The sequence below is a fragment of the Haemorhous mexicanus genome, chromosome 3, assembly GCF_027477595.1.
Source record: "Haemorhous mexicanus isolate bHaeMex1 chromosome 3, bHaeMex1.pri, whole genome shotgun sequence".
Lineage (NCBI taxonomy): Eukaryota > Metazoa > Chordata > Aves > Passeriformes > Fringillidae > Haemorhous > Haemorhous mexicanus.
The window spans coordinates 6,165,680-6,189,054 of NC_082343.1; the positions used below are offsets into that span (position 1 = coordinate 6,165,680).

General features: G+C 40.6%; 1 protein-coding gene across 2 annotated transcripts in view; it reads left to right on the plus strand.

Annotated features, from left to right (window-relative positions):
• SPTLC3 (serine palmitoyltransferase long chain base subunit 3) overlaps nt 1-18,086 on the plus strand; it is an 82,163-nt gene extending 64,077 nt beyond the window's left edge. For both annotated transcript variants that reach the window (XM_059840656.1, XM_059840654.1), the window contains exons 9-12: nt 1,384-1,510; nt 12,649-12,784; nt 13,750-13,879; nt 16,273-18,086. In XM_059840656.1, coding sequence (XP_059696639.1) covers nt 1,384-1,510; nt 12,649-12,784; nt 13,750-13,879; nt 16,273-16,386 — 507 coding nt within the window. In that variant the 3' untranslated portion in view covers nt 16,387-18,086. The remainder of the gene's footprint in view (nt 1-1,383; nt 1,511-12,648; nt 12,785-13,749; nt 13,880-16,272) is intronic.
• Nucleotides 18,087-23,375: the final 5,289 nt, after the last annotated feature.

A 23,375-nucleotide genomic window follows, 5' to 3' on the forward strand; every position in this document is an offset into this window, starting at 1 on the left:
GCCTGTTTATTCAGCCCATATGGTTGTTGTCAGGATAACATTAATAAGGGTAGCCCTACAGTAGAATAAAAGGGCTATAAGAAAGTATAAACTGTGTATTTCTTACTGTCTTTTTTGGGGTTGCCCCTGGAGATCTTAAAACCAAGTCATAATATATCAAAAATCAATTTTCTTTGTTTCCTTGGCTTCCTGAATTTGTACATTTATTTCTTACTAAAAATGATGTGGGTAATATAGCTAGAAAGTATAGAAAGATTAGATCTGTGAAAAGTAGTCCTATGTAATTTATCCTCTAATCCTTGGGAGGTTTTTTTGGGGTGAAAACAGGTCACTCTTTTCACACCCATATGTATCACTAAGCGCTGCCTCAGGCTTAGCAGCCTTGGAAGGCTGGTCACCCATTCACCCACTTATGTTCCTTTCTGTAGCCAAAAACTCAGAATGGTGCTGTTTATTCTGCATCAGCTGGAGCCCAGAAGCCTTCTTAGCTTTTAACCAAACCCTTAGGAATACAACTGCAATATGGCCAAGCACAACCTGTGTAAGGTTAGGTAACACTGGAGCTACTGTGTAGACTCATACAGTATTTTGGTAGTGATTTGTGTTACTCTCACTGGATTTTCTTTTCTGATTATATTTTTTAATCAAAGTCAATTTTCAAGCAGGCCTCATCCCTTTCTCACTAAGGTGCACTCAACTTTTAGTGTGGTAACTGTTACTCTGATATTTTGCACTACGAGATGTGAGTTGTTATAACAATGATCACCTTAGTAAGATCTGAGTTCCTACTGGCTGCCTGAATTCAGGAGAGTTACTGGTGTTTTAGACATGCCTACAGCATATCAATGGTTTTTCTAAGAGGACAAGTTGTGTTCTTAGGAAATGTTAAAGCAATTATACCAACTCTGACATGACCTGCCACACTGATTTTGATTGAAAATTTATGTGCCTATAGACAAAGACAGATCTCAGTGAGGTTGCATTTCCTGGGCTACGTCATGTAGCAGAGGACCTTTACTGATGTCATGTAGCCTTTGTTTCATTACCAGAGGGGAACTGAGCAGCATTATTGTAAGTGTGGCTGTTCATTGGTCTTGAAATTATTTTGGCTCCTTTATAATAAGTCTGAGCACAGAAGTAAACATTATTATATTCCAGACTTTTGTTTCAGCTGTAATTGTAATACCACTTACATGGTAAAGCCTTTGGACCTGCCTGATGTTTCTTCAGGCCATGTATTAACAGTGGCAGTCAAGAATGCAATCCAGTAGCTGGTGAAACGTCCTGTTCTTTTTGCACATTCCCACTCCTGCAGTAGTTAAGAGGGAGATCTGCTGTTTGGCCAGCTCAAAGCTCATTCATGCTTTGTTTTGCTTGTGTAAGGACCTTGTGGACTTTTTACGAACTCATTCTCATAGTGCTGTGTACGCCACATCCATGTGTCCCCCCGTAGCAGAGCAAATCATCAGGGCAATGAGATGTCTCATGGGACTGGACGGGACAACACAAGGTAAGCTTCCTTCCTTCCTTCCTTCCTTCCGCCACTTCCTTCCGCCACTTCCTTCCTTCCTTCCTTCCTTCCTTCCTTCCTTCCTTCCTTCCTTCCTTCCTTCCTTCCTTCCTTCCGCCACTTCCGCCACTTCCGCCACTTCCGCCACTTCCTTCCTCACTTCTGCCACTTCCTTCCACCACTTCCTTCCGCCACTTCCGCCACTTCCTTCCTTCCTTCCGCCACTTCCTTCCTTCCTTCCACCATTTCCTTCCTTCCGCCACTTTCTTCTTCCTTCTGCCACTTTCTTCTTCCTTCCGCCACTTCCTTCCTTCCTCCCTCCCTCCCTCCCTCATTTCAGCTGCTACCAGAGTGTCTCTCTGGGTACATGCACAAGCAAAACATCATCCAGCAGCAAAGAAGTATTGCAATAGCAGTGCAAAAGAAATCCTTCTTATTGTAAAATTAATACCCAAATCATCATACTCCTAAGTACTGAGGTTTTTTCTGTACTCATCCACATGCAGCAGGGATGGAAATATTTTGGAGTTCTGGCTGTGTAGTTGCCAGCCCATTCTCTTTGTAGCAACAAATTGAAATACATAGATTTCCCTTGGAGTATATTTTCTGACTTTGTAGTGGGTTTCATAAGGATATGACTTCACTTATGGCCTAGGTGCTGTCAGTTTAGCTTCTTTGTAAGTGTAAACCTTCAAAATGGCAAGCAACTCAAGCATGGTGCAGCATTTCAGAACAGGTACTGTATGTTAAATATTAGTATGAGAAGATGATTATAATCAATTCCTACTTCACTCAGGCATCAATTATGGTTTTCTAAGCCTGCTTTTGTACTACATTTTGCCCCAAAAGAATTGACTGCTTGGTGTCCTGATGAAAAATTTGGTGTATTTCTATTAATGTCTTGAAGTTACAGATGCAGCTATTGTCCAATCCTCTGTGTGACATGCTTTATCCTCTGTGTGATGTTTCATCTTCTGTCTAAGGTGTTTTCTATACAACAAGCAACAAAACAGCTGTGACATACCTATCTGTTACTGTTTCAAAGCAGTGCTGATATGTGTTCAGTATTCCAGGACTTAAATCCCAACATGGAGAAAAAGTGATTGAATTTGTGTAGTTTTCTTCCAGGAGTGCCTGAGAATCATGGTATTCTTTAGCATGTAGCTGAAGGTACAGATTCTGCTCTGAATTGTAATCTCTTTTATACTGGTCCAGCAGTGCTATTTTCTCTTACAGAATTAATTCTGTATTTAGTCCTCCCTGATAGATATGACCGGGATAAGGTGGGAATGGAAGAGATAAAGGGTAGCTGAGAGCAGGTAAGATGCTGCTGTTCCCTAGAGGGCTGTTTCGAGCCATGACAGATACAAGGCTGTTAATGAGGCCAGAATTTACAAGACCCAGAGTACAGAAGGAGGGATGGAGAATCCAATCCCAGTGCCAGATTCTGCTGAGTGCAAGGCCAAAAGGCAGCAAAACTCCAGCGCGATGATAAAGCGATGCTTTTGTCATTGTGGCAGAGAAACTGGAGCATAAAAAACTGCTTCCAACTTGAAATTTGGAAGGTCCCTGTTGTATGTGCTGATGCCTTCAGATGCTGGGGATAAGAGACAGTCTCTGACATCTCTCTCGTAGCCTGGGGCTGCGGCAGCGGGCGCGGCTCCTGCGCTGGCGTTGCCGTGAGAGGGCGGTCTGACACTGAGCCTGCCCGGCTCTCGCTGACTCAGGCGCTCGCAGATGCTCCGTGAAGAACACGAAACATGCAGAGCATTTCCCGGCCTTCAAAGCCTGTTAAGAATGCTCCTCGGCTAGCGTGATCCTGCCTGCAGTTCAGTGCAGGATAAGAGGAGAGCTGGGTTCAAGATGGATTATTTTAAGATGTGCGTGTCTGTCTTAGGTCTAAGAGTTTGAAGCATTTTCTCTTCAACAAGCAGTGTTGTTTAATGAGACAGTGTTTGGATTTCTGCATGAAATAAGAGCTTATTGAGTCTTCTGCAAATCTGTTATGAAATAAATAAGTGTTCTGTCAATTTTTTTGTCTTGTTATATGAAATGCAAATGAGTAGAAAAACAAATGAATAAATCATATATCACAACTTAGACCATTGCACAAAGGCTAACAAGCTGGCTGTGATGTGTAAAAACGTTTCTTGTCTTCTGAGCCAGACTCATTATTTTAGTCTTTTGTGTTCTCTTTCATGTGGGCTTCCCCTCATTAGGCTGTCTTGTGGAATACAAAAAAAACCCCACAAGCCAAAATATGGGGGAAAAAATGCTGTGCTGGACCACACTACATACAGTGCATTGCTTTGGCATTGGAGAGAGGAAGGTGGTGGCTTAGAAAGGAGCAAGGAACAGAAGGAGAAAGCACTGTATCTCCTTAGATATTTCTAATTCCAAGGACAACGACCTTGGCAGAGTTCTTTTGGTCCACTGTCATGGAAGGTGGTGAATCCTGCATGCGAGTCCTTCTTGTGAGAGTGAGCTGTGGAGCAGAGAAATTTCAAGTAAACTGAAGTTGCTGCAGGGCAGTGTTGACCATGTGTTCTCTGGAAGCCTCTCTGGTCCATAGAAGGAGATTATTTTGCAATTTATTTCAAATAGCATTCTCTTCCCACCCGACAATTTGGGGAATCTTTGTAAGGAGATGTCCACCAAGGCTTATCTTCCAGAGGTTATTTCTCTAGGGGGTGAGCCTTGCAAAAATCACTGGGAATGTGTTAGAAAATAATGAAATTAGAGTTTGCTAAAAAGTTCCATGTGAATTAGAGGGTGCTTGTTGCAAAGGGGATGAAATAAGGGGACAAAAAATGTGTTAACCCAGCATGTTCTTACATCTGAACTTTGTGACTCCTTGGCAGATTAAGAGACAACTGAGAGAAGGAAGACTGACTTGGTCATTTAAGTTGCCACTCAGAAAAATCCAATTTTTTTAGTCTCCTTTATTTTCTCAGATATAAGACTATTACAATCCCTTGAATTTCTTGCTGGTTATTCTCCACTAATTTGTTAAGCAGCTGATTTAGAAAAGAGTAGCACAGATGCAATTATATAGTAGGTAATGCCAGAGGCCAGAAGTGCAGGTACTGCTTGTGTATCCAATTGATTCCATATTTTCCTCTTTTATTTTCAGTTAGTAAGAATATGGTTGTTTGGAAAATGAATCAAGATAGGCATTTCCAGGACAGGATCAGTATAGGGGATGCATGACTGCAGGGTATGAATAGATGTGTATTGCAGGGAGTACTGCTTCATCACAAGGAAGGAACAAGTTAGCACCTTCAGAGTAATTCTGTGAAACCTGAACTCTTCAGCTGGAAATTACCCACAGCTGGTGTCTGTTCCACACTGAAAGGTGGAAATATGTGGGTCTATCCCACATCAATATTTGTGAGAGTTGTGGGACTTCAGTGTCATGATAATGTCACTAGGAGGATATTACAGTGCCCACAGCCAGCTATTAGAGTTTCATTTATTTTGCCATGTTTTCTGTGGTGGCTTGAGAAAATGAAGGGTGAGAAATGCTCATTTAGGAGAAGGTAGTAGCTCTCTCAAAACTGATACACAGCATTGTTCCTGCCCAGGAAGGAGGAACAGGTTGAGGTCAATATTACTAGTATTCCTTGAGCAACTATATCCAAAGAATCAGAAACTGACTACAAAATATGCAAATGTGAAATCAAATTTTTAGTGGAGTAAAAGTCTTCTTTTTCTCAGTGCTATGTTTGACAGAACTCTGAAAATCGATGTCTTGTAGAACAAAGCACATTTGTTCTTAGTACCATAACAGCATAGACACTTTCATAGTTCCTATAATAGAGTTGTTCAAAAGTGTATGAATTCTGGCAGCTGTATTTCCTCTTGTAATGTCATAAGGCAGCAAGTTCTGCAGTTCAGCTCATGTAGTCTATTAAAAGAAAAAAGAACCAAAATCATGTTATCCCCCTTAAGTCTTTGTGGCCTTTTTATCTCAAATGTGTCTCTGCTCATTTATTAGGAAATATGGGAAGCAGAAGTTCCCATGGCATTTACTCTTTATAATTCATAATATAGACATTCTTTATGTGTTTTCCTCGTGGCTTTCTCATTACACCACTGGAGATACCTCAGGAAACTCAGCAGCTGCCTTAGTGGTTTTATCCCATGATGACACTGGAGTTGACTCAGAGTGTTTGGACCCTGCACAAATTTGCTAGTACACTTACTAGCATGCAACACAGCCCCTCCAGCTGTGACCTCAGACCTTTTCTTCCTCCCCACTTTCTGCATGGGAATACTGAAAGCATATTTTTACACTTAAATTTGATAGGTATAAAATAGAACCACCAGGCAGACGGAGTTGGGAAAACTGCTGGGAAATCCAAAGCAATTTTTTTGATGGCTAATAATAGATTATACTGGTGTAAAAAGCAAATTGCAGCATTTGTAAAGGAAACATTTTTTGTGTTAAATGCATGGCAAACAATAATTCACCAATAGAAGTGGGCATTTTTTATGTTTTTATGGGATGCTGAAACATTTAAAAGCTTGTCCTCTGGAATCTACCAGTAAAAGATGTTTTCTTAAAAGAGAATTCCTGAAGTTGTTTAGAATGAGTTTCTTTAAAATGTTCATTTACTTTGCCATTTGTGCTGATTGGTTAATCTTTTTGGAACTACTTGTTTTCATTTGTGTTTTTAGCAAACTCTTAAGTTCTTGCATTTGAGCTCGTTCAGACTGTGAGAAATGGCAGAATGCTGCTTTCTGTTTTGGTATGGCATTAAAAAAAAAAATGTTCCTTTTCAAGATATTTCCATCAGCCTCAGATTTTTTGTATAACTGGAGGACCAGCTCTTTAAAATCAGTTTCCATCTTCCTTTGCTATCTGTCCTCAACAGTTTTTAGAAAACATTAGTTTTGCTCTGTCGGGATCCTCTGTAAATTCAGAAGCCTTAGTTCCACATCACTATAACCTGACATAAACCAACACTGGTGTAAGAAAGTGCAGTCTTGTCCTCAGTTTCTCCTCCCCCTGCCTATCCCCTTTCTCATGCCCCTGCTCCCTGTGCCAGTGTGAGAGTTCAGCCATGCAATGGACTGAATCAGAGCACTGATGTAGCTGAGAAATAACCAGCCCTCCCACAAATTGGTTAGCCCACACCCAAACTGGTTCCCAGAGCCAATCTGCCATATGGCAGAGTCCATGAGTCCCAGTGTCAGGACTTGAGCAGCTGGAGCCAAGAGGAACAATCCATTTTGCAGCAAAATAAATCTGTGCCAGACTGGACTGAGCATGAAACTATTGCTGTAAGCTTTAAATCTGCAAGTGACTTAGCAATGGACCCCTTGGACCTGCTCAAAACAGCTTGCAGAATCAGTCATGCTAAATAAAGCCTGTCTTTTTCAAATTCTCATTTTGCTGCTTCATTCGGAGGGGATTGCTTCTCTTAGGTCCTTAGCAAGCAGAATGCTTGAGCCCTGGCTTCATTTAAAGTTAATATTCCCAGTAAGGATGTGGTTACATTTCAAGGCCTTAAGCACATTTATTCCCTGCTTGCACAGCATTAGCTCCATGACTGGGGCTCCCAGTCACAACAACACTGAAGATATTAGTGATGATAATAGGCTGCCACAATTATTGTTTGTCTAAGGTGAACATCACAGTGGATGATGAAACAGAGCTAAATTCTGACATCTTTGCTCAAAAATGAGGGAGACATGCTGTTCTAGTGCAGACACTGCCATGGGATCCACCTGCCACGGGACATCAGATGTATCCATGGAGGGTCAGTGGATCTGAACAAGCAGGGGCTTTGGACTAAGAGTGTTTGCAGTGATTTGCAACATCTCTGAGGATTAATCAAATTCTACCTCATTTGCAGCCACTTTTTTCATATTCAAATATACTTTATATAAAAAGTTAAACCAGTGTTGTTATCCTCTAGTAGACCCTGCCCATGGATAGATGTTCCCTGTATCCTGACATAAGCATCAGTGGCAGGATGGACCCCTCTGTGATTGATCACCTATGCTGGGAGGAAATAGGGCTCAGCCAAGGTTGTTCCTGCACTCTATATTTGAATATAGATAAGGTGCTGGGTAGGCAGATCTGACTCATTTGAGAAATAAAGTACAAATGACCGAATCTTTACAGTTTTTTCCTTTCTGCTTCAATTGAAATTGCTATTTTTCTTCCCTTAATCTTCTCTGAAAAGTGTTTTACAGCAGTTCACAGTTAAAATAAGTCCTTAAGGGATTATTTAGCAGCTGGATTAAGTTGAAATTACTAGATTTCTAGTTAGCATTAGATTGTAGAAGTAAATGTCTTCACTTCTCCCCGGTTTGTAGCAAAGTTATTTTTTATGAAGATTGTTTTATCTGAGAGCATATTTCCTTTAGGCACCCTGGTTTTATAGCATTCTATTTGTGATTAATGCATTTAATGCATCCTATTTGTGATTTAATGCACATGGAGGTACATGTGTGTTACCCTTACAATGGACCCAGAAGAAAAAAAGGGAACCTGTCAATTTGCAATAGTTTAGTGGGCAGGAGCTATTGTTCTCCAGGTTTCTTTCAGCCTATGGAAGATTGCTTTTTCCTATCTAGTTGTTAGTAGAGGAAGGCAGGGAGTTGAGTGCTCCATCCATGGAACACTGACACTAGGATGTACAAGCTCAATTGTGTAGCTAATTATCTAGAAAGACCCTATGAAACAACAGCTGGAGAAGATTAAAGCAGGTGGATTTGTGTCTTGGAAAGTCCACCTCCTGCCAAAAACCAGTATGGTGTGGAGTTAGCTTTGCTGGCATGGGTTCAGGAAAAATATCTCTCCTTCACCTCCTACACCTGAGATCTTGATATGAAAGGCTCCAGGTTGCTTATTCCTCTTTTCAATAGACTGAGTCACAGCTCCCAAGGGTAGGAGCAGACAGGAAGAGTTCAAAGGTAGAATGTTTGTGCAGGAATTGGACACAGGCAGCTTCTCTGCTCATGAGTATTTTGCAGGAGGCAAAAGCAGACATCTCTGGAAGAGGAAAACAAAGTTTTGTTTTAGAGAGCTGATAGTTTTACTGCCTCTTTTGCTGCCAGGATAAGGTCCTCAGCTGGCATGAACAGCAGAGTTCTATTGAAGTTCATGAAGCTGTGCCAGGTAAAGCCAGCCCAAGATCAGGCCCTCAGATATGTAGTCAGAATGCCTTCCTCAGGTGCCCTGAAAATGTGTGACAAAACTTCTGCCCAGACTGTTACTCCAAGTGGCTCTCTTAAAGAGTTTGTTGCTTCAAAGAAATGATGAGCAACTGCATTTTATTATTTATTTCTCTCTCTTGCCTTCTTTTTGTATTAATTTTGAGCTATAAAGCTTTCTAAAAGCCTGCATAAATTAAGCAGCTAAAGCCAGCAGTATGCAATGATCCATGTCATATAAAAATATAATCAGCATTTTTCCCAGAACTGCCGACACCTTAGAACTTTGCAGTAAACCAAATATTTTTAAAGTGGTGCAACCAAATGAAAACTCTAAATTTGCCAGTAGAAGGTGGATTGCTGATGCAGTAAATCTGCTTTTCTTGTACCTTCCAGGCAATTAATCCTTTATTTCAGAAAAATCCCCATAAACCACCTGTGTTCCCAGCTGTGTGAAGATAACTTGTGAAATCTGGGAGTCGTTCACTTTTCTCTCCTTCTGTCCTTTCTTAATTTAGCCAATAAGAAGATATAGAGCACTTAATAAAGTTGTTCTCAGCCTTAGCTGAATACTCTGGAGCATTAATGTGCTTAGTTTTAAATAGAGGAGTGTTGGTATTCCTTGTCCAGGCTGGTTTTTTTCCAAACATATGCTGTGTTTTGGTTCACATATTTCATGGAATATAACTCTCTGGATGTGCTGCATGCTGTGCTATAAGCTCTTTGCATAGACTGTAAATCCTCAAGGATTTTGCAAAGTAAGAATTCTGTAACACATATCTACTGTCTAGGGACCTGATCCTCTAATTAGTCATTTAGAGGTAAATTCTTACACTTACATAGATGCAGGCATGTTCTTTTAGCTCAAGGGTCTTCTCAGTAGATTTTCACTCAATAAATATTAAAGGATACAAGATCCCAGCCTCAGGAATTAAAGAAAATGCTTCCTAAATGTGGTACTTTTAGTTAAACGTCCCACAGTGAATTTGGATTAAGACCTGATTCTAAACTGAATTCATCACTCTTAATCTGCAGTGTTGGGGGAAAATCAGGCCAGTGAGACAAAAATAAACATTTTGCTCAGATCTGCCTCCTTATCTGATGTTGGAAGGTCCCATAAAAGAATGAAAAAAGAGTGTTGAAATACAGCAACAAATTTTAATGGTTTTATTGCTCTTATTGGGACAGCATATAAGAAGTCTGCATATATGATGTGTGTCTGTGGTCTTTGACCACAAAACTTAACATGAGAAAGGAAAGTGTTGACATTTGGTAAAGAAATAGGTTCCTCCCAGCCACCCACCCACAAATACAGAGTGTGTAGCAATCGTCTCCTAATGTGCTTTTTTTCCCTCCAGATATATGTGAGTGCTCTGATCTTTTATTTGGCTCTTTAATGCATCCCTGCAAATGAAATTAGTATTCTGGGATATTGCTAAAACATCCAAGTGGCTCTTTTTCATCAGCACTGGCTGGCTTGAAATGAGCTCCACAGGGAGCCTTGAAATGGGGGATCTCACATGGCAAACTGTTCGAGGATGTAGAATCAGGAAAGAAGATTAGAAAAGGAGGAGGGGTTTGACTTTTGGGGGATTGCCTGAACCTCCTCTTTCAGCTCTAAAGTTTCCTTAGCTGGAGTCTAAATTTCCAGCACCAAAAATAAGTGGAGACAAAACCGTTCAGCTCTGGGTCCTGCGCATCTGGTTTGATAAATAGTGAACAGCACAGCCTGGAATCCTGCGTGGCTCACACTGTGTTTCCAGCTCTGTGGTAAACACATGAATAGAAAGGAGAAGGCAGCAAGGCTTAAACTGCACTCGCCAAGAACATCTGCATTTATGAAAAGCTTTCCCTAATTGAAAATCTAGTAGTTTCAAATGCTTTCCAACTGAGAGTTTGGAAACTCGCTCAGGGGCTGCTAAGATAGCAAGAAACAGCAGTGGCTTTGAGCGCCGAGTTCAGGTTACTCCCCCACCCTCCTCCTCCTAGCTTGGACATTGGGGAGGTGCTAATAACATCTTTACAATTTCTAACAAGGGGAAAATTCTCTCTTTAGACTTCAACCACATTATTCTGTAGTTCTCTAACTCCCTGTCCTTACCATCATCTCCCCTTCCCTTCTCCTCCTCCTCAATACTTCCTCCTGTTTCTTTGAGATCTACTACACCAAAAATATTTTTGGAAATACCACAGACTATTGTTTTTATTAGTGACTGGAAAGCTTTGTAGTAGGATGCTTTTGTGTTCCATTTGTTTTCCTTGCTCTGGCACAGCTGTTTTTGCTTTAGCAGCATTAGAGAGATAGTTAAACTATTTGTGGCCTTTTCTAACCCAGCAGATCTCTTCCACTGAGTGCTTTAAACTGAATGACTGAGACTGTAAGTAACAGGTTGTCTGCGTGGGCAGTTTTGTGCATAAAGTTACAAATGCACTGTTTTTATGAGATCTCTTAATTTGTTCAAGCAAAACACTGAACACTGTGAAGCAAGTCCCAGTTTCCCTATAAATTTCCCAGCCAGAACACTGGCAGAACCTTGACTCTGGAGGATACAGAACAAATGAAGTAGTAGATCTTGTTCAAACCTACACATGTTCAGAAATATTAATGTAGAAGAGGTTCATGTAAGTGTGCTGATCCCCACTTCAGGAAAGAGGGAAAAGGAAGAAAAGGCAGAGCAGATGTTGGGGGCAGAACGTGGTCTGAGGACAAATCTGCCAAAGGTAGCATGTAGCTGCTACAAATGCCTTACTGGCCACTGGGATTACACAGAGCAAGATGGGGAATTAGGAAGCTGGCATCCAGTCAGAGAATAGTGACAGCAGAAAGGGGTAAATGAAGAACGAAGCCAACAAAATGTAAAGTAAAATGAAAACATAAATGGAGAGTGAAAACGTAATATCTGGGCAAAGGCAAAGGGAAAAGCAAAGGGAAAAGAGGAAATGAGTTGCACTGGAGGTTTCAGTGTTCATGTCTGGTGACATAATGTAAGTGATATTGAAAGTATGGGCTGATGAACAGCAGGAAAATTAAAGTCAAGAGTGTAACTGTGTCCTGCTAGATCCCAGTCTTACCACACATTCTCACCACCTCTGCTGGGCAGATACAAGCTACTGAAGTGATTAGACTTGGAGACTCCATTTGCTTAAGGGTGGCTTGGCAGGTTTTTTTTGTGGCAAGGTCAGGCAGTTGCAGACCTGACTCGATTTGGCTGCTTGAGCTGGCACTGGGCAGGCATGTGGGTATGGAGGAGGTGGCACCTTGCCTGTCAGCACCTCACAGCAGTGCAAAAGCAGCACATAGATCTGCTCACTGATCAGAGATAATGCAGGTGGAATGGTGAAAGGACATATTATAGCTCCTACTCCAGTAATGTAGAGTGTGTTTCTTGCCTCTGTATGCGATGGGTTGGGAAGCAATTGCACTTGTCAGAAACCACCTCCTTTGTGGTGCTGCAAAAGAAGTGGCTGAAATGTCTTTTCAAGCACATTTTTCTCTGCTGTTTTTTGTCTTTTTCTTTTATTAAAAATAATTGTTTTCAACTCTCCAGCCAGTTTTGCTGGGGTCCCATCTGTGGATCCAGGGACAATGCAGAGATAATAGTCAGTTATGTTGAGCAAGAACATACTCAATTTCCATGTCCTGTCTGCAGTACTTCTCTGTAGGTGTGTGTCATCTAGCAGGCTTTATTAGCACAACAAAGTCCAGGGAATTGTCCTCATGTCTATCCCCAGACAGGGACTGTTTCTGTCCATGGGAAGGCACCTCACAAGTACAGGAGTATCAGCCATCCATCCTACAATGCCATAATAATCAATGTAGCTGCATTTAGTTCATTCCATAGTTTTCTTCTCAATCAAATAGCAACATTTACATTTCAGCAAAGCTGTTACCCCCAGCCCTGATTCTTGCCTGTGACTAGACTCCAGTTATGATCTTTGCACTGACTTTTCTCCTGACTGGCTCATTTCAGGGCTCCAAAGAGTGCGTCAGCTGGAGAAGAACACAAGGTACTTCAGACGAAAACTGCATGAAATGGGCTTCATCATTTATGGCAATGATGATTCTCCTGTTGTTCCCTTGCTCCTTTATATGCCTGGTAAGATAGGGTAAGTACTGAAAAAACCTTGCTGGCAAAACAAGCACTATTGAAGTTTGTGGGTTATTTGGTACACACTGCAGAAGATGATATTCTCTGTGGTAGGTGCTTCCCAGGAGAAACACACATTGCAGTTTGAATTCATCATTTAGTTCTGTCTTCTTTTTGCCCCTAGGTTTAATTTTGAGTTGTTCCAGATGTCAGAATTTTAAAATTTCTCTCTTTCCCTTTTTTAACATGATCTGTAACAACACTTTTGATAACATTTTGAATTTGATTTTTTTTGTTTGAATTTTTAATTATTAAAGGAGACACATTGCCTTTGATGTATGAACTGGTTTAGAAGGGTGCTTTTTTTCCCCATTCCCTTTGAATGGTCCTTGCATGTTTCACCATTCAGTTCATCTCAAGCAGCATTTGTGCACTGACTTGGACACAGAGACCAGAAGTCAGTAGTAACAAAATGGAAGTGTTGAGCTGTAGGGAGTGTTTGCAGGTAGCTTAGTGTGGCTGTGGGCTTTGGGTCTCATACATGCCACACAAGCCTTCCTAACTAGCAGATCAATTCTGAGAGGAAATAAACCATCACACAGATTGGTTTATTCCTATTAGTGTTCAGGAACCAAGAATTTATACCTTCCACAAGCCCAGCCTCTTCCATCCTTAGGGACTGTGAATGCCCACATGGTTTGATTTGTACTCAGACTTTCATTGCCTTAAATGAATCATGTCTACCTGCAGAGCCCTCTGTGCCATCACATTTCTAGTATTTGACACCCACTTGGCTTCATGAGCTGCTAAGCAGCAAAGAATCTCAGTCCTGCTGGTAAATTTCTGGCTTTTATGGCAATCAGTGGGAATAGTCAATCAACTGAGAACAGGATTTTACCTATATGTGAATGTTTTCTGTCTGTGTTCAGTTTATTTGGGATCATTTATTTTTGATTTTTCTCCTTCTACTTTTTGTCTCCTTAGGGCTTTTGCAAGACGCATGTTAGAGAAAAACATCGGGGTGGTGGTGGTTGGGTTTCCAGCTACTCCCATCACAGAATCCAGGGCTCGCTTTTGCGTGTCAGCTGCACATACACGGGAGATGTTGGACACGGTGAGTGCAGCACATGTCCTGCCCAAATCAGCTTCAGGTGCAAAGGAGGCTGGGAGGAGATGTGCCTCTGTTACTTTGAATCTCAATAATTCATTTTTACATTTGTTTTTGTGGCCTTGGCACTTGATCTTTAAAGGCATTTGAGCCTTATACATTTTATTTTCTGAAATAAATTATGAGACAGTTAACTTCTTATGTTCTTCTATTTCTAATAGTGATCAAATCTGTCATCACTAATAAAAACCTACATGAAAAGCACAGCAAGACAAAAGTTAAATGCTATGTCAAAACTATCAAAGTAGGAAACCTGAAACTATATGGAAATAATTGAAAATCAAGTTTTCCATACCCATAGTTCCATTCCATATTTCCATGTGTTTCTTGAACTGCAGAAGTATACGGGACAGCCTTGGGGGTACAGGTGGAAATTGCAAACAGTTTTGGAACTGTTTGAACCTAATCAAGTTTAATTGGTGCTGTCTGGAAAGTCTCAGTTCTGTATCTTTCTATGATATCAGAAATACCATTAAGAGTGTGTTGAGACTTCCATCATAAACCTCTGTTCCAATGTGGAAATATGTTTAAAATAAACTCTTTGAAATTTTTCATTTCCTTTTTTTGCCGAAGGTGTTTTTGGCCCGGCTTGAGATACTTTCATTCTCAGAATGAGCCAACTTAGAGGCATGAAACAAAGAGGCTTAACAATAAATTTCAGGCTTTGCTTTTCCTCTCTTTGCATGAGTGTTGATGGTCAAAGTGAAAAATCCTTGAACATGGAAAGGCATTTGAGTTAAATGTGCCACTGGTCCATGCAGACAAACACTGGGGCCTGCAGAGAGCTCCTGAATCTCCTTTTGCATCCTGAGATACACGTGGATGTGGGGGCTGGAGCCCTGCCCTGCTGAGCAGCTCCCATAGCAGTGTAGGTAGCTTTAAAACAACACCAAAAACCTGCTTTGCATGTGTGCAGTGTAAAATTCCTGCTGCTTTTAAAGGTTCAGTAGTTATTAACAAGGTAAAATACCAAGGTAGCATTTTATAGAACAGAGCATAGCTATGCTCTTGTGTTGGTCCTTACCAAATTTTGCTGTTTGATTGTGAGGATTTTGGCTTATGTAACTGGTAGCAGGCAATGCAGTTGATCTGAAGATTTATCTCTTGAGGTTGCTGCTTTGATTTTCTTCCTTTCTCCCCACCCCCAAATGTCAAGCCCACCTCATTTTTGGGCTATCATGGTGCATTCACTTCCTGCTACCTGCACCTTGCTGCTCCCAGGGAAGGTCTGACACTCCCCAGGCATCACTGAACATGCTGTGCTTTTGCCACAGTACTTGTGGCACTCTTACAGCATGGGGGAATGGAAATGCCCTGGGTTTAATTGCTTGCAGAAAGAAAGCTTTTAGGACAAAACACTTTGTGGCTATGCCTAAACCCAGGGTAACAACAGGTAACAAGCACAATGAAAACATTTCCCTTTTGTATCTCAGCCTGGAACTAAAGAGAAAAGATCCATGGAAGGGCAAGCTCCCAAGAATAACTTCCTTAATGACCTGGAAGCTATCTTTCTGCATAAACCATTACTAAATTACTTCTTTTTGTTCTAAATTACTTTTTGTTTATGAGCTTGTTTTAGTGGCTTAACAGAAACAGGCTTAAAATCAAAGTTGCTGTTTCCTTCTTTGATGCCAAAAAGTTGGCTGCTCTTGAATGGGGGTCAGATGCTGCAAAACACTGAGCTGCTTCCCTATGGTACAGAGTTCCTCAGCTACTTTTTGAATCCACTGAGAGCTGGGGACACAGCTCAGCAAATTGCATCACAGTATTAATGAACAAATATTTATCCCTTTGATATATAAAATAATGGCATTCACTAAAATGATCTTAAGCTATTCAGACTATTTATCCCTTTGATATATAAAATAATGGCATTCACTAAAATGATCTTAAGCTATTCAGACTATTTATGCTGACTCTGCTCAGCACTGTGAGCTGAGTACTACCTAAGAAAATACATTGGCAACTCCAGTCTTCAGGAGCTGCAGAGGAATACTGAAGTATAGCCTCACACATTTCTGTTGCACATGCAAAGATAACTTTTTATCTTGGTTGTTACCTCTCTGTGCTTTTGGAAAAAGTTTTTTTTTTTTCATCTGTGCTCAATTAATGTACTTATTAATAAACCACGACCTACTGAAGGAGTAAATTCCTTAATTGTAGTTGCTGTTGTACATCTACAACTGCACTGATGTTCACTGTTGTAGACTGGATGCAAAATTTACCAATTTGTCCTTTAATTGATTTTTTTTTATAATCTTCTGGTTCTGCAGTAAAGTAAAGTTAGTAGAAGTTCATTTGTTTTCCAATAGAATTGACAAAGTCTCATGGTCTTACAGGTTTTGAACGCTCTGGATGAATTGGGTGATTTTCTACATCTGAAATATTCCCGGTATTCCAAGTCATCTCATCCTGAACTGTATGAAGAATCTAGGCTTGAACTTGAAGATTAAGTTTTCCACCCATTAAAAGAACACTATGATGCTATGAAAGGGTGGAAAACCTGAAAACTAAACAAATGCATTTCTTCCCTTCTAAGGACAATTTTTATTTCTCAGTTAATTGAAAGGAGGGGAAGCTCAGGTGTTGCATCATGTTGTATCAAACTTCTGTATTCAAGAGACTGAAATATTGATACAGATTTGCCTCCCCAGGAGATCTGTCCTTCTTAAGGTATTTTTGATGCAGAATGAATGCATCCATTGATCCAGATGCTAACATAGAGCTTTTGATATGGCCCTTTTTTATGAAGAGGCTTCAGATAGTCTTAATTGTGACTGAAATAATAAAGTTTAAAAAGTTAATAGATTCCAGTGTAATATAGCTGAGCTTCATCAGTGAAACTGATCTGTTAAAGAGCATAAATCGAGACGCCGGTGTGGACTGCTACAAAGGAATGAGCAGAAAGTGACTTCTTTGACTAAGTTGCACTATCATGCATTTCTCCAAGGACAGAAAGTGTTAGAAAAAGGGTAATGCTGAGAACAAGAAAAGTAGCCTGATGAGATCATGTATTTCTGACAGCAGGTTATGGGAAAGGGAAAATTCCTCCTCTCCACAGACCTTTTCTCAGTCACCTAAATGCACTGTAAACTTTGAATCGTACAAAAATTTGGGCTTAAACATAAACAGAAATGCTTTTCTGCCAAACTCGTTTGACCTACAACCTATCACATCTTATCACTACCTAAGTTCTTCAGCAGGCTTGCTCCCTTTTTGTGGGGCAGTAGTAAATAAATTTAATAAACATTTAACTTTCCCATAAAAACCTTGATCAAAACAGTCAGATACTTGCAGTTCACAAACTGCAGATGACATTTATGGGCTCATTCCTGAGTTTCTTGAACTACTTATGGGCCTCATAAATTGACTAACAAGTACATAATGCTGAAGCTGTTAGTTATGCAGAATGTGAAGTTCAGGATACCATAAGCAGTTCTGCCACCTGCTAAACAGAAAACTCCACCATTTCTATACATGCTACAGTCATCCATGAAATAACATTTCTTGAAATATTTTTGTCTGTTTTATGCATGTCAGGAGTTGTTCTCTCCAGGTTTGAGTTTTTTTTTTTTTGAGTCGTTTGTTTTTAAAATAATTATTGTATCTTCTGAAGAGGAAGATGCCCTTGTCCCCTTGTCCACTGCCTGAGTGACAAATGCTCAAGGCTACCTGAAGGAATTGTTCCAGCCAGCAGCTTCCCTGCAATGCCAGCAGCCACAGGCATCAGGCTTGTGTGGGCTGAGTTGCTGGAAGGAGATTGGAGGCTTTTTCCTCTTTTTTTTTTTTTTTGGTTTTCCCCAGCATTGAAAAGCAGTTCTGCAGCTTTAAGAATGAGCTCCAAACAATTCCACGCTATCAAATGTCATTGTAAACACATCAGATGAGAGATGTTTAGCTTTCTGTTGCACAGATGTACCACACTTTCATGTTCTCTTGAAAGCTGTGGTGTAAACTTAACCCACAGCTGCAATATTAGATTTAAGAACAGAACAATTAAATTGTGGAGTACCAATTACACTATATTAGTCCCTGCTTGTTAAAGCAGCTTTCAGGATATAACAAGGCTGACTGATTATGAGGGCCCATTTTTTGTTGGATTTTTGTTGTTGTTGTTCTTGTGCAAGTTAATAAAAATCCAGTGGTGCTATAACTTTAAGAATTGATTACAACACATTCCCTAATCCCAAATGTTGGCTTTAGGAAATATCTATCAAGGGCTGGGGGAGGACTAAGTGGTGTGTCATGTGATTCTTCACTGTGGTAGATGGACTGGAAAAGCATTGCAGAGTTTCAGGGGAGCTGTGTTTGTGGATAAGAGCAAACTCCCTGTATAAATATTTAAATACTCAAGGCCAGGACAAGGAGAAATTAGGAAACTTCATCTTTGTGTAATCTGGCAGTTTGTGGTGCACAGGGTGAGTGCACTTACTGTGAAAGGAGATGGGTTGAGAAATTTCTGCAACCTGTTCCTTGAGGAAAACTGTTGGATTTGATATATTGCTTTTTGATCTCTATTGCTGAACTTCTGTGGCCAGATCCTCAGTTGACTTCTGACCTTCCATTTTGAGGTATACAGCCACAGTTTATATTTCAGCAAACATTATTACATGTACTGTTGCAGGCAACACATTATTTCCCTCAAAGAGAGGCCTGAGATTGATTAAACTACAGAGTGATCACTTTCTGAACCCCAATAGGGGAATGTTTTCAGCCTGAAGCTGAATTCTTCCTGCCCTCAGAACATTACTCTCACTCATATTAAGGAGACAGGACAGCTATTTTTTAGAGACTGTCAGTTGATTTATTATGTGCTCTCTTCTGATTTCTTCCATCCCTTACACACTAGAGAAAGTACAGACTGACTACCCCTGGGCTTGGGGAACAGTTAGGGAGAAATCTCTGCTCCACTTGTGCAATAATAAAACTCCCAGGAACTTCAGTCTTCTAGATTTTCCTCATGAGGTTTATAGTCTGGCACTTGCTTTTCTGACAGTGTGGAGTTTTTCCTGGCTTGCTTCAATTTTTATAGATTTAGAGTTGATCAGCATTTGAAGACTTTATTTTAGCTGGTGTCTGAATAAATCTGATAGAGTAGCCATTAGGGAATTTGCACCTCTAGCACAGGATCACATATCTCCTAGAATGTGCTCCCTCTTCAGGCACGTGTGTTCTTGGAAAACATAGTTCTCTCTAATTGGTTTAGAAGGTTTTGATGAGCTGCCTTCCATAAATTAAAAAAATGTTCAGGTTGTCATATTTTAATCCAGTGGATACATTAAGTATAACTGGACTAACTTTTTGTGGGCAAGCTGCATCCTGTTATCCTATGTAAAATCTTGGTTGACCTTTATGATATGGGAAAATATATACCTAGAGTTTCTGTTTGACAGAGAAACTGAATTGTTTGCCCTTTCCTGCACCTTTATCCTTTTTCATCTTTTAGAAAGTCTTCATCTCCTGAGCTTATCAAACTTGTCAAGGTGGTTCCCCCCTCCACTTCTGTCTTTTTCTGTTGTTCTCTCTGTTCTGCTGCTCTCTGTTAGGGGAAACACACAGGCAGCTGCAGTGGACCTGAGAGCAACAGTTGGCTTTCTGGGCATAGCCTCACTGCCTGCTTTCCCTGGTATTCTCATCAGCTCTTGCAGTCTTTTATCTTTCCTTTTCAAGTAAAAAAGTTTTCTTTTTTGTTGATAAATTCAACGTGATGGTGATAAATTCCAATGATGAACCAAATCTGAACTGCCCAAGCTGTTGAACCAAGAATGGACTTGTTCTGTTCTTTATGCAAGTGTAGATCAAGTTAAGTCTTGCTTTAAAGTCAATACTGTTGGTTTAAAACTAGTACAATTAATTACTAGCACAATTTACAACTAGTGCTATTTAAAAATAGTACAGTTGTGAGAGGAACCTGTCAGTGTGAGGTGAGCTGCCTGCATTTGTTTCAGAGGGGTTTGAACACTGGTGTCTCTGGACTGTTTCACAGCTGCTGCTCTTCACAGGGGACCAAGATACGAAGTGGATCTATGTAAGGTAGGATTTCAGCTGGGTTTTATTTTCTTTTTTTTCCAAAATGTTTGGTTGAAGGTTGAAGGTGTGTTGCATATTTCCCTGTCCTGCTGTGACAGGGCACAAAGTAGTGATGTAAGAAAAGCAGTCTGTACTAGAGGTGTTTATGTACTTTCTAGCCTGCTTCGAAATCCAATATAGATTCTCTAACATATGATCTGCTTTTATTTGTGCATGAAGTTTAACTGCTCTTCAATTTAAAACATTGATCAGGACCAAATTTTAAAGAAACCATGCTACCTACCATGCAGGTGTCATGCCATGATTGGCAGCTGAACATTAGATGCCTTCAAAAACATCATCTATGTGTTTCCCTCGTTTACTCACACATCCAGGGTGGTTTGTGCTCCCTGCAGATCAGTCACAAGGTAATGAGAACTCACTTTATCCATTTCGGAGGCAGAGCTTCAGGCTTGTCAAGCTGGTCCCAAAACCACCATCCACCTGACCACACAAAATAATAGTTCAGCACCAGGAGTCTGAGTCTGAGTCAGGCTGGTTGCTCAGCGCTTGCTAAAGAGGGGAGTGTGTTTCCACAAATGAAGCATGTCACTGTCAAGGGGCATAAGGAAGCAAAGATTAATGCACTTATATCACATGCTAACCAAAAGAAAAGCCTAAGTGCAGTGCCACAGGATCTGGAGAGATGTGGTAGACCTGGAGACTTGGACTGGATCCAGTTGTGCACAGGGAGCAAGTGCAGGTTCTGATAACAAACTGTGCGCTGCTTCTCTCCCCCCTTCACTCTTGGAACAGCCTTAAAGGTGCAAAACTTATTATCCAGCATAAACAGAACAGACAATTGAGGAATACAAGCATCATAAAATCACCTCAGGAATCTGTGCAGGAACTGTTCCATGCACTGCTGGGGATCCAACTTTCATGTGGGAGCTGCTTTTCCAGCAGCCCTCACACCAAGGACACAGCTACTTCCAGAGTGGCCAGAACAGGCATATTTTTTATTGTCCCAGGACCATCTATTTACACTTTTGGCATTTCCTGAAGTGCTGAACATCCTGATACAAACTCTCTGACTCCCACTGCATACTGCAATGCCCGTATTTTAAAATCTGCTCAATGAATCACTGTAATCTAAGAATTAGAGCTCTAAACTGCTCTAAACACGAGACCCAGTTCTGATCTGCCTCTCTTCTGCTAAGCAATTGCAGATGAGAAACATTAGTGTTCCTTGCCTCAATTCTATCCCTCTACAGAACTCTGATAGCAATCCTAATTTGTTTGTAAAACAATAAGTTGGACTGATGAGAAGAGCTACAGGAGTGAAATGTTGCTATTATCTGAGTGATCTTTTAATTTCTAATCTCAGAATGTCTCCATTAATCCTGTAAAAGTCACAAGTACTCTGTTTACAAGACCTAGAGTATGAAACAGTACAATGAAGAAGACTAATTATAAATCATAGAAAAAAAATTCTGGTAAACAGATTCCTTTAACATTTCCATTCTGTGCAGGCTTTGTCATCTTACGACAACAATGCCAGTTGGATTAGAAAGCTTTTTAAAATGTGAATCTATCTTTTCAAAGGTTTGTAGCCAAGCCTTTCCAGTTTGTTAAAGTGTAATTAGTGTCTGCTTGTTAATATAATGTTCATTGATTTTTAAAGTACACAGACTTCAAAGCTAGAAACAAATAAATAAAAAGAGGGATAATTCAAACCAGAGTGGAACAGCTCGGACAGTTTTACTCTTTTTTTGCCAGGATCCCAAAGCTGTTGTGTTCAAACAATGCCACAGTTTCAGTGGAAATGTGAAGATTAAATCCAAACCCTGCATGTCAGCTTTTTTTGTAAATGACTATCCAGGATTTTAATAAAATGTCCAACCACAACAGATTATGTTGCAGGGATTTGTATTGTCTAACAGCTTGTGATACTCTTCTGTTTCTCTAACGTGTATTATAAACCAGTGCACCTACCAAGAATCCATGGAATTTTGGTACCTAATTCAGCTGTGCTCTTCTGAAGAATAATTTGAAAGGGATAAAAGAGGGAAGGGTTCACAGGATGATGGATGGTTGCAGAATCTCCCAGTTTCACATTAGGGCAGTGTGGCACAAGATGGAAGGTATCTAAATATAGAACATAATTTGACCACACTCATGGACAAAATGATGCCAGTGCGAAAAAGACAAGTGGACATAACTTGAAATTCAGACAGAAATTCAAAGATGTGATTAAGGAACACCCTGAGGAGAGAGCAGAAGCAACACTAGCACTCAACTCCTCAATAAGAAGGTGGCCTTGAGAACAAAAAGATGGAAAAAGGATATCCATAGGACAGCTCTAGCCAAGGGCAGGAGAGAGGATGAAATTAGCTGGTGTGGGAGAGATGAAGCTGAGCAACAAATTTATTCAGCTAGAGAAGGAAGACAATTCAGAGGCAAAGAAGAAAGAAAGGGAAACTACCCCCCAAAGACCAAATGACAAGACAGTGGAGACAGCCAGGACTGAGACTCCACAGCAGAGAATGAAGGGGGAAATAAAAGTCAGACATTTTCACGCAAGAGGGAGAAAAGATCCCACCACACCAGTGGTGTCCATGGACAGGGGTGTCCATGGCAGCAGACAGGTTCCTTGGTGGTTTGGAACATGGGAGGAACAATGTGGAGCCAAAAAGCAGAGAGATGCCTCGTTCTTCCATGAGTAGGAATGTTAGATGTGAACCAAGGGCAAAGGAAATAAGGAAAACTGGTGGAATTAAGGATTGTATTCTATTCAGGACAAGTGATACTGTGGAAACAGGTGAAGAACAACCCCAGCAGAGAGAGGACAGTGCTTTAAGTTACAGATGCTCTGGAATTTTCTTCCACAAAACTCTTTCAGTCCCAATGGAAAATGGTAAGCTAATAAAAAAGTTAAAGTGTAAAACAGTGAGGAACAGGCACAAGAACCCTGTCTGATTTTCATGCTGGGTTTAACAGATGGGTAAAGGAATATCCTGGTGGTGAATACAGCAAGAGACCATGGACCCCAAAAGAAGAAAGGAATACTGGCAACAAGGTATTCATTCTGTGCTGGTCCCAATACATGAAGATTGGTTTTTTTTCCCTAAAGGTTTTGGGATTGCCATTCACTTTAAAATTGCAGGTTTGCTGTGTGATGCCATCCATGGTGAGCACAGAAGGAGTTCAGCTGTGTGGTGACATCTAAGCTTTGTATACACTATAAGTGTTCTGGTCTCTATCTGTTCTTTAAAAATTAAGAGGCCACCTAAGTTTGAAGTGGCTGCACAGTCATGCTAGACAGTACTGACAGGAGATGTAGGCAGTGAAAACACTTTACCAAGAGGTGAAAAAGAAAGTGCCAAAGGACAAAGGGGAATCACTGAGTTCAGGATTGCTCAGTTGCTTTGGA